Source organism: Brassica oleracea, chromosome C8, assembly GCF_000695525.1.
Source record: "Brassica oleracea var. oleracea cultivar TO1000 chromosome C8, BOL, whole genome shotgun sequence".
NCBI lineage: Eukaryota > Viridiplantae > Streptophyta > Magnoliopsida > Brassicales > Brassicaceae > Brassica > Brassica oleracea.
The window spans coordinates 33,946,296-33,957,870 of NC_027755.1; the positions used below are offsets into that span (position 1 = coordinate 33,946,296).

The 11,575-nt window shown below is 36.3% G+C and overlaps 2 protein-coding genes and 1 long non-coding RNA gene across 5 annotated transcripts; 1 reads left to right on the forward strand and 2 right to left on the reverse strand.

Annotated features, from left to right (window-relative positions):
- Positions 1-83: 83 nt before the first annotated feature.
- LOC106311523 lies at positions 84-2,312 on the reverse strand. Of its 3 annotated transcripts, XR_001264042.1 has the most exons (8): positions 1,842-2,308; positions 1,689-1,756; positions 1,518-1,588; positions 1,296-1,420; positions 1,098-1,177; positions 900-1,005; positions 496-801; positions 88-411 (listed from the first exon to the last, which is right to left on the reverse strand). It is a non-coding gene; the product is annotated as an uncharacterized LOC106311523 (long non-coding RNA). The 3 variants fall into 3 exon arrangements; XR_001264043.1 differs by having other exon boundaries at positions 84-423; positions 1,518-1,756; positions 1,842-2,312; XR_001264041.1 differs by having other exon boundaries at positions 1,518-1,756; positions 1,842-2,309.
- A 1,489-nt stretch (positions 2,313-3,801) lies between these two features.
- LOC106310517 (abscisic acid receptor PYL2) lies at positions 3,802-4,727 on the forward strand. The gene has a single exon (XM_013747751.1). The coding sequence runs from the start codon at positions 3,874-3,876 to the stop codon at positions 4,561-4,563; it is 690 nt and encodes a 229-aa protein (XP_013603205.1). The 5' UTR covers positions 3,802-3,873; the 3' UTR covers positions 4,564-4,727.
- A 5,349-nt stretch (positions 4,728-10,076) lies between these two features.
- On the reverse strand, positions 10,077-11,290 carry LOC106311036 (F-box/kelch-repeat protein At2g22050-like). Its single transcript, XM_013748268.1, is given in 2 exon segments — positions 10,077-10,929; positions 10,931-11,290. Coding segments are annotated over 2 exon segments (1,203 nt in total). The 5' UTR covers positions 11,281-11,290.
- Between the last annotated feature and the right edge of the window lie 285 nt (positions 11,291-11,575).

Consider the following 11,575-nt stretch of genomic DNA (forward strand, 5'->3'; position numbering starts at 1 on the left):
GGAACAACCACCACCACCACGTAGAGTTTAAAAAGAAGAAATAAAGCTAAAGAAATTTGAAAGTTTAAAAAGGAGAAATAGAACTAAAGAAAATTGAAAAGATGACTTATTACTAATTTAAACAACCACCACATTGAATATTATAAAAAGGGAAATTGATTCCAAGGAAATTGAAAGATACAAAAGCAATTATTTGATAAAGAGAAGACGTGGTTGTTTCTCATAGTAGACTCATTCCAAACGTGGTTTCTTCGGTGCATTCTCTTCCAAAGCAACTTGCTCACTGGCTGATTCTGTACGTCCGGCAAGTGAACCATCAGATGTAGATGGCGCCTCTGTAACAGAGCAAGTGTTATCAACTTTGACATCAGATCCCGTTGCCACAACTTCAGGCTGCGATGCTTCAGGGACCTGCACACCTTTCTATTAATAAGGTAACAAACACAGAGATTATATACAGATAGCAGCAGATTCACATTAAGAAAAGAGACCAACATTCACAACAAAGGATGGCACAGGTGCAAGCTCTCTCGAAGGAAAAACGCCAGAAATGGTGAAGGTTTGGTGCTTTGAAGTAAATTGAAGTCCTTTAACTTGAGCTGGAAGGTGTATGTATTCCCAACAATCTCAGCAAGGGATCGAGGCAGTTCAGTGTCAACCTGAGCATCAACACCTATTTTCTTACTTGAGTGCAGCCACAACATTAGTTTCATCACATGCGACACATTTGAAGGAATATATCTCTCGGACAAGTTTCTTTGAACATCCGGTCACTTTAGCTATGCAAAGAAACTCAATTATCTGTAAAGTGCAGAAGAAGCAGACAAATAAGAAGAATAATCTCAAAGAATATTAAATTTATATAGACCAAACTTCAAATGAGGATCAGCAGTAATAACCTATTGGTTAAGCCCAGCAACGGTTGGAGGTTCAATTTTTTGGGCATGAACCAGCTTTAATAAAGACGCTGTCTGGTCTGTTCCATCGCCTGTCATCTGCAATGGGCTGAGCTTGAAAAACAGTGAACAAAGTAGAAATTCCATTTCATCAGGACAAGACAAAAGTTGTGATTATCTAATCAGAATGAGGGGACTTACTTCAAACTCTTCTTTTCCTGCAGCTGTCTCAGAATCAAAGTAGATATGTGTGCCAGAAGTGGCCTTCAGAACTAACCGGCCTGACAACGCATATGGTTTTTTTTAAAGAGAATGTCAGTTCAAAACAAACACTCTATTGTATAGATTTGTTGAACCTATGTTAAAATGCAACTACAGTGAAAAAAGATTGGCTCTTACCCCCAACTATCTTAGGATTAATGTTGGTGGCAAGCACAATTTTAGGCTCTTTCCCGTAGCTATCAATTTTCTTATGAAATGCAAGAGCCAAATAGTCAAACATACTAACAGGAACATTTACATCCCTGCGAAAAAAAAACAAAAACCAAAGTTTTAGAGTCACAAGTATACGTACGTTAGAGTATCTATTGTAACAAATGGAGATTAAACAATTCAAGGTACTTTTTTAGACGCAGAGTTAGCATTACACACTGGGCCCCTGTATACTGTCGGTGATTGTGCTCCTGATTGAACTTAGCTCACCAATTATATATGAGAAATGATTTAATGGGATTGAGTTAACACATGCTATCACAAAAAACAAAAAACAATACTCAAACTAAAGACACATACCAGGAAGTTGTTTGTTGACTGAATCTGGATACACGGTTCACACTTACGGAACCTTGAATAACAGTTGACTGTTGGAAAGGAGCCAATTACATGATCAGACAATCTGAATGGATGTTATCGTCGCCAGGTTCAATCGAAAACAGAGGTGCTTACCTGCTCATCGTACCATGTCAAGACTCATGAGTTCACCGACTTTCCTAACGTTCCTCGCCTCCCGAAAAATGCAGCAAACGAACCTCCGAAGTGTTGGAGCAGCGGCAGGCTTTCAGATCCGCAAAGAGGGTGAAGGAATTGGCCATTGTCGGAATCTATATTTCGAACAAACTGTTCTTCTCGATCTCGTTGAAGTTGTGCTGTTCATCGGTGCAAGGTGTGATATTTATACTTGCAGCTTTAGTTAATTAGTTTAGAATGCAAAGAGGTCGATTCAATGCTTTAAATTGTGAGTAGTGGGATAATCGCCTTAAAGCTCGGATTTAAGGGCATTTTAGTGGAAGGTGGAGGCGTAACGATTCATCGATGGAAGCTTCACTTTCTGAAAATCGGCATAGAAGAAGAAGGTGAGAAGACGATGAGAAACCTAACTCTTAATTGGGCTGCAAAAAAAAAAAAAAAAAAGTTTAATAAAAGGCCAAAAACATGCGAATGAGCCAGCAGCAACATATATAAGATAAAAACCCAATCCGATGAAAGTAACGAAAACATACGTTCGTTGAGTTTTTATAAGGGACACGTGGCATCTTTCGCCCTCCTCTGCCTGATGACGTGGACGCTTGTGGAGGAACCAAAGTCTACTTTATTTATAAAGATATTCTGAATAAGTGTCTACTTTTCAAACAGACTAAGAAAACATCGGAAATATATATATAAGTTGTTATTAATTATATCTTTATGACCAATAGTATTTGAGATAAATAAAATTATTTATAAAACCAATGCAGTTTGCAATTAATTTTCAGATAAAAATAAATATAATTTGCATTATAATTGTAAAGTGACACTTTTGTATAATAAAAAAAGGTAGAATGACACTTATTATGATACAGAGAGACTAAGATATTGGACGTTTCAGTACTTAATTAATAAACCCTAAACATTGATCAATTATTGGTCATGTTTTCTAGTATTTTATCTTTATACTAATCATTAAAGGAAAGGTTAGCCTAAAATGGCAAGACCTAGTCAATAATGACTTTACTAATTCCAAGGAAACAATAAATAAATCTAGAATAATAAGCAAATGAACCCGTTTGAAAAATCGTTTTCTGTTTTGGCCATAAGATAGATTGTTTGCATTTGCAAACTAATCAGTTTAACTATACAAACAAACCCATTTTCCATGAGCGTACGTGAAGATAATCTTTGATGCATAACTAAATTATATGGCTTTCTAAAGATAGTTAAAAATCGAACATCTATTGTGGTAAATACCTAATTATTAAATGCATGTGTAGTGCAGTGTAACCTTCTCACTAAATCAAGGAATAATACAGATCATTTGGTTTGCTACAGGACAAAATAACTCAGCTCTGACCACCACCTATTTTTTCTCGAACCCCAAAAGAGTGCATGAGCGGAATTAATTTTGTTCCACTCATTAATGGATTTTCAGTAGCCAACAAATTTTAATTCAAAGTAACATTACCCACACTTTATATCTGTATGATAAATATGGTAGTAGCTTAATCAATCAGTATGTTAGTGTCAATTAAGAAGTCGTTCACTGAAAAACAATTTACCAAAGTTAACCATTATGTTCTTTTCTCTGAATGGCCTCTCAAGTTAACCATTATGTGTGTGTGTTTCTGATGTTATCAGTAAACTGATGACATCTTTAAATATAATACATTTTACATTCAGATATATATATTTCCATTGGTCTTAGTCTGTGCAATATTATGAGTCTCTGACCCATCATCCATTGGTACTAATCTGCGCAATTAAAAAATCGAGTTTAGATAAAAAAGGATTTTACTGAGAGGTTCTTTATTTTGAAATACTTTAGACAGGATACAGAATGAGATCTCCATTTATCTAAAAAGAAGTTAGTATTTATTGGTCTTTTTATTTGATGAACAACAATAAACAAATGCAAAGGACAAATTCGTCAAAAGAAAAACAATGATATGGGTTGATCAGACGTATGAAAATATAAAACACCACATAGCTCCCGAAAAAGAACTGTATGTTATTCTCATCTCTTTCACAAACCCCCAATCTCCAGCAAGAAGGCCATCTCTCTCTGTCTCATCGAACACTAATTCGCTCCCAGCCCCACACACGTCACACGTGTGATCTATTCATCATCATGAGCTCGTACCCAGTCGTGAAAGGCCTAACCGACGAGGAGCACAAAACCCTCGAACCAGTTATCAATACTTACCACCAGTTCGAACCGGACCCAACCACTTGCACTTCTCTCGTAGCCCAAAGAATCGACGCTCCCGCCTCCATTGTTTGGCCTCTCATCCGCAGCTTCGACAACCCACAACGCTACAAACACTTCGTCAAAAGCTGCCGACGCGTGTCGGGCGACGGCGGCGTCGGAAGCGTCCGGGAAGTCACTGTAATCTCCGGCATCCCAGCCTCCACCAGCACAGAGCGGCTCGAGTTTCTCGACGACAACCACCGTGTCCTGAGCTTTAGGGTTGTTGGTGGAGAGCACCGGCTTAACAACTACAAATCGGTGACGTCGGTCAACGAGTTCTTGAATCAAGATCCCCGAAGAGTCTACACGGTGGTTCTTGAATCCTACACGGTTGATGTTCCCGAGGGGAACACGGTAGAGGACACCAGAATGTTTGTGGACACTGTCGTCAAACTCAATCTTCAGAAACTCGGTGTTATCGCCACTGCTGCACCTACGCATGATTGATTTCAAAATTTCATTTCTCCTTTCCCATAATTATTTACTTAATTTGCGAGTTTTTTTTTTTCTATTTTAAACTACTGGAAGCAAATGTTTGTCTGGTTCATAAGTGAAGGAAAACAATGTTGCCTAAGGCATATCATTTCTCGTTTGTTTCCAATAAATAGCTAATCAAGAGTTATGTTATTTGGTATTCTTTTTTTTTTCTCTAATTAATTATGTTTGTCCTATTTTGATGATGAATTCGTGATATCAAAGATAGTATTAATACTGGTAAGTTGGTAAGAAAACCTTCAACATCGTCTGATTGTTTGAATTTGGATATAAATGTTGTAGTGGTAAGAAATTATATTGAAATATCCAAAAAAGACCATCATTGAATTCAATTAATAGAATGGTAATTTTCTCAACAAAAATATCTTTTGATTAATCGTCTAGATTAGCTTAGAAGTTCTTTTCTTTCTTTTTGTTTCTTTAAAGAGCTGGAAAAGAGAAGTGTGTCACATTATGCATGCAGTCATGTACCACTTCCGATGGTTGTGTCTCCGCGAGTTGGTTTTACCTTTTCAGATAGAAGATATATATTGGTTTAGAGTTATTATCATATTATTAGTTTAGAGTTATTATCATATTATTATTTTCTCCAAACGCTTGAGAATCAATTGAAACTGTTGTCAAAATTGTGTATATATTTGTATACACTCTACATTGGTGCATGGTAAAAGTCAACAAAAAGAGGTTGCGTCGGCTCGAAACTACATCTAACTACCACGCCATTTAATTGATTTTGGGTTGTATCGATCCCATTTTATAATTGCAAGTTTGCAACAATGTCAACCTTATTTTTCAAAAGAAAAAAACAATGTCAACTTTACTATATTATTGTTGCGATAAATATTATGAGAAATAGAAAATCCATTAATGCATCTTCGAGTAATTATTGGCGAAGTTGATTTAATAATTTTGTGCGCAAACGTATTTTTTATATTTTGCCGACCTGTGAGGTGTGAGCCAACCAGAGAGGGTGTTCATGCGAGAGAAAAAAAACTATTCACATTTAAGAGCAACCCCACTTGCATATATAATTGTTCCCTTTTGTTTCTAATTTATAAAATCTATTGAGACATACACCCAATGCAATTTCCTGCAGTTTCTTCATAGAGTAATTTTTTCCTTTTTATATGTATCAAGTAAATATTTGCTTCAAAGTTCAAAATGCTCTCTTTCGCTATGTTATTCTAGTCCTCCCAATTAACTAGTAGTTTGTCCTTTCTTTCTGTCAAAGAACTTAAAAAAAGGGACTTATGACAAGAGTCTCGTGCAAGTGATTGTTTTTTCCAGCCAACCTGGTTTTCCTAAAATAAATAAAGGGAAATTGGGCCATATAGCCACACAAAAAAGCTTAATTCACTATTTACATAATTACCCTAACAGATCTATATACGTCGTTACTTTTCTATATTAATACTGTGTTGTCCCTTATGTCAACCGGTGAAACCTGAAGCACAAAAAATAATTTTTGATGTTAATTATTAGGTGTAAAACAGTAAATTGTGGCTTACCTTTCTCCACATCTTCCTTTTTACTTATCTAGGTAATTCGTAGAATTTGAAAGGTCTCCGGCACCGAGTGGAGTAACTCTGTCGCCTCCGCCTGCTTCTCATCGATTTTTTGACATCTCTTTCGCTGTTATAAACTTCCGCCTCTACTCCGCTTCTGAAGTCGGCTCCCAATCGACGGCGTTAAGTCCGCAGCGGCGCCTCCCAACAACCCGTGTCTATTCCATTTAACAAACTCGATTCTTCTCGGATCTCTTCACCCACGATAATTAAGTTTTTGTGTTTTAACCTTCACTTCTCTTCATCTCATGTTATTTTCTTTTCTATTTCGGATATACTCGGAACTAGGATACTATAACTATTAAATCTAAAACCTTTTCGACTTTGAATGTCAGATCTGTTAGATAAATTGGCCTCTACAATTTATAGTCGGTTGGGGTTCCTCCGTATGTTCTTATTCTTTCTTATGTTTGAGTTGCTGTTTTTTTTATCAGATATACATATACATAATCTTGTCAGATTGATTGTTGTGTGGAATAGCATTTGCATTACATAGTTGTTTCGTCGTTTGTATATAGTATGGTTTGTTGTAGATCTATTCCATGTGAAGTGGAATGGAATTAAATATAAATGCACGCTATCTACTTCATATGTAATTGTAGATTTATATCTTATGCATTTCCATTCGTTATCCATACTTGTTTTGTTTTACATAAAAATTAATTTCTATATACAATAGTATAGCTTCCTCCGTACTCACTATTTTTCCTTCTTATTTTCATCTGTCAGGTTTGGCATAGACGAGTTAGGCATTCCAAGTAGATTGTTTGAGATAGGGTTTGAACCCACTGAAAAGAAAAGGGTTAACAACTATTTCAACCTCCGTTGGATTGAGGTGATAAAGAGTGCATTATAGGATGAGGACCTGGCGATGTTGAATGCGTCACAGTTTGGGCAAGTCTTGCAGATGCATTGAATTCATATGTTATCTATGCTATCGATATGTCTTACATGGTTTCCATTCCACATTATTGTTATACTATACATTTCATTTAACATTTACTTTGTTATATGGATCCTAATGGAAGATTTAGGCTGCCAAGTAGATTGTTCCAAACTGGATTTGAGCCATGTGGTGAATATATTTTTATTTATATGTAATGATGCAATGTGTATATAAGTAGAATAGATCGTAAATTGGAAAGACCATACATGTGAAATGATATATATATAATCTTTACCATTTATATTTTTGTTGTTGTTGCGGTATCATTGATATGAATCTTAGTTTATGCGTATTGATCAAAACTAGCATTTTAAACTCAATTTTATCACTTCGTTTACTAGATCAACATAAGTGTAAACTTCACACAAATTCCGTTAACCACATCTACATTTATTTTTTGAGTTTAGGGTTTATATTTGAGTTTAGGGTTTAGTAATTAAGGTTTAAGGTTTAGAATTTAGAGGGTGAGTGAAATTGAGGGTTAAGTTTATGATTTAAAGAAAATTAATAACTTTACATATTTTTAATATTTGGGTTTATGGATTATTTTGGGGCGTAGGGTTTATATTTGAGTTTGGAGTGTAGTGATTATGGTTTAATGTTAAGTATTTAGGGGTTTATGATGGAGTTGTAATATGGTTTATTATTGAGGAGCTGATATGGGGTTGGTGTTATATACTATTTTGGTGAAATGGAATAGAACATTTCTGAACTTTCATATCATGTGTTTTAATTTTGGTGATATATAATTGGCATGTTACATAATATAATTTAATATAACGTAATATAATTGAATATTACATAACATTACGTATTTTTTAGATTTTGATATTTGAGTTTAGTGTTTATATTTGGGTTAGAGTTTAGTGATTAGAATTTAGGGTTTAGTTTTTAGAAGGTGAGAGGGGACGATTGGGATCAACATTAACTTTTTCTATGCGATCATAGACATTTCATAATTTCATAAATATAAATATGTACTATGTTATTTATTTTGTTTCATTCTATTTGGGATTAGGGTTTATATTTGGATTTAATATTGGAAAATAATTTATAGATTATATTTGGGTTTATAGTTTTTTTACTAGGGTTTAGATTTATTAAGTAGGGGTTTGAGTATATTATTTAGCTGTTATGGTTGGTTTTACATGTATAGTTTCCAGCAGATGTTTAGATGATGTACTATGTCCCAGAGATAAAATAGCATATATGCAACCGACATAGAATAGTATACGCACAATCTGGTAAACATTAACTTCTTCGTGCACTCATCTTAAAAATGGAGTGACTGAAGTTGGTAAATGGAATACAAGATATATTGGAAGGCGATATATTTTAATCCGTATGCGGTAAATATATAAGTCACGTAGTTCTCCTCTCTTTTATAAGTTACCACCAACTCACTTTTTGTTGGGCCACATAAATTACAGTCGACGTCATCTATATTTCTGCTTCACCGGCAACTTGTTGTAATAAAGGGCATAACCGGATCATATGAGGGTTAAATGTCACCGATTCAATTATGTGAAAATCATAGTCAGTTTCCTAATTACATTTTTGATTTTGGCTATCTCGCAAATTCACCCAATAAATAAATCCATGCAAAACCAACTGTTATCATCATTGTTTGTTGGTCACAAAGCTTATATTATCATAATTCATATAATATCTGTTTGCTTTTTGGCTAAATAACCCTTTAGATGCATTAAAAACAACATGAACACATGCCATTTCACAAATAGCCCAACAATTGATATTTCTGTCCACAATTGATAATACTGCAAAACCATTATCAGCTTGTAAAACTGTCGTGTTCGTTCCAAGCTCCATCCACATAATACCATCTCATATATATCTCCCATTTGTTGGCTTGGTTGGTTAACATACTTTATCTCAGAAATTTATGAGTTATATAGTTGCGCATCTGCCACAAGCTTCCTCTATGTCCGCTACATTCATAATATTTTCTGGATTTTTATCTTCGTTCTTATAAATCTTATCATTTCGACTTTTCAAGATATAACATATTATCCATAGAAAGTAAATGTATTTAATAGGCAGTTAAAATAAATAATCCATATTCGAGTAGATAAAAAATGTTCGAAACACCACAGGGTTAGAATAAATCTGAGAGAGGGGCCATGTTTGAATATTAAATATTCTATAAATACCAAAGTTATAGAATAATTTTAGTTCCAACAGAAATTGAGACAAATTTTAGTTCCAACAGAATTGAGACAATACCAAAGTTGAAGTGTTCAAATGCCTTTTCCCCATGTTTCACTAACTGAATCTTACCAGTGTCATCAATATCAATGTTAAAATACCAAAATTTAGAAATGCAGAAAATACAGATGTGCAGGAAATCAGTTGAAGGACTCCGGACAAGTGACAAACGTTTGAATGCAGCATACTTCAAGCAATGGAAAAGCAGAAAACTTTCACTAGTTAGCGATATCAATGAGTTTCCATCTTTCCACGACTCAGAATAGAAATCAAATCATAAAGTCTGTTCTCAATCAAATAACGATTGAACAACTATGCAACAGAAGAGGTCACTATCCCTTTGGTAACAAGATTACCTAGGAGACAGACTCTGCAGGTAATCCTGAGAACCTACCAAAAATGTAACGGCTGTGAGTGTTGCAAGATTCTTTCTTCCTCTCATTTTCCTCAAAAAGTCAGCGTCAAATTCTCAAGGTTCTATACCAGGAAGAGTCTATATGCACATAAAAAAAACTGTATATTTTATACAACTGATGGAAAAAAAGAATCTGTATATCCAAAGTCGATTATATATATAGTAAGGACATGCAAAACAACTTGTCTAAAGATTGCAAAGAACTTGAACAGTAATTGTTTCTCAAAAAAAAAAAAAAAACAGTCAGGCAGAGCTCATGTTACAGCCATATTTTACAAATAGCGGGGAAGGGTGACTAAACAATAAATGGACCTCACCCAGAAACAACAAAAATTTTATGAAAAGAATAATTATCTGGCATTTCGGCTACGGTGCCAGACCACTCAATCCTCTCACGCATTCCATCTCCAACCCAATCCAACGCTATCAACGCACACCTAATCCTTATCTCCGTCCTATCTAAATGATTACCCTCGGCCTCGGGCCACAAAATCGCCAGCTTTCCATTATATTCCGCCATTACAGCGTCATGAAAATTAACACCATGTGCCTTCAAATCATTACAGCCAACACCAATGACTCTTTTCCATATCTTACGCTTTGCGTCGAGCCACATCAACCCTTCACGAAAATAGTAAGCATAAAGCAAATCAGCGACTACGCACATGCACCAGACAACATCACTTGGCATCTTCACAGTCTCCAGTCTTCCACCTTGTCTTGCATTGTACACATTGATTTTCGCAGTTTCAGCAGAATAAACATTCCAACCGAGCGACGCAGTTAACTGCGTCATCGTAATTAGTCCGAGTCGAAACCTCTCGTCAGGACCCTCGCCTACTGTCCAGCTTCGCGTTTTTGGATCATAAACCTCGACTTGAATCTTCTTGTTTAGGCACCCTCCGATCATGTGTATCTTCCCGTTGATTACTCCCACGACGGAGTCACAAGTTCGAGCCACCTTCATGCTTGGTCCTTGCGACAACTCTCCAGAACGAGTATCAAGAATCCAAAGATCCGAAGAAGGTTTGGATAATCCACCAACGAAGAATATCTCTGATCCAACCGCTATGGCTGAAGAGTGGTACATAAAAGGATGAGAAGGCAAGTTATTAACCGGAATCAACTGATACTCAATCTCCGGTTTCGAACTCTGAACCTGACGGAGATCGAGTGAACCAATATTGTTTCGGTTCAAGAGTTTTTTCTCCGCGGAAGTAGACATAGATGGAGTTTTTAGGGAGGGAAGAGCGCAAACGGTGGAGGTCAGGAGAGCGAACAAGAGACCTTAGGGTTTTGGAAACGTAAGAGAGGTTTAGGTCGTAGGTTTTTGGGACGCGGAGTAAGCACTGCAAAACAAGTTCGTCGGGCAACCAAGAAAGTGGTGAGGGTGACGACGGATCATTATCATCTTCTCTTGGTCTCTTGCCCGCGATGAATGAAGATACTTTTCTGACTTTCTGATATCTTGCATATTCACATTGTTTTATCCAGTTATTCATGTGCATTTTCATCATATAGATTAGGATTAAGCCATATCTAGGTTGCATTTTGCATACATATGTCTCTATCAGGTATTGGAGTACCACATGGAGTTCCTGAAGACACTTGGGTGCATTTGGAGCTCAAAGGAGGTGATTAGAGTGATCTTTGGACGAGCACTGCCTGGAGCGACCAGCCCAGAGCGACTATCTCAAGTCACTCCAGCCAGAGCGACCTACCGGAGCGACGCCATGAACTCGCTCGCCCTATACGCTTCGGAGCGACCTCCTAGAGCGACAAGGCGAAGTCGCTCCAGCTCCTAGAGCGACC

Excerpts from the sequence above, each read along its gene's own strand:
- LOC106310517 (XM_013747751.1), top strand. The coding sequence starts at position 3,874 with ATGTTATTCTCATCTCTTTCACAAACCCCCAATCTCCAGCAAGAAGGC.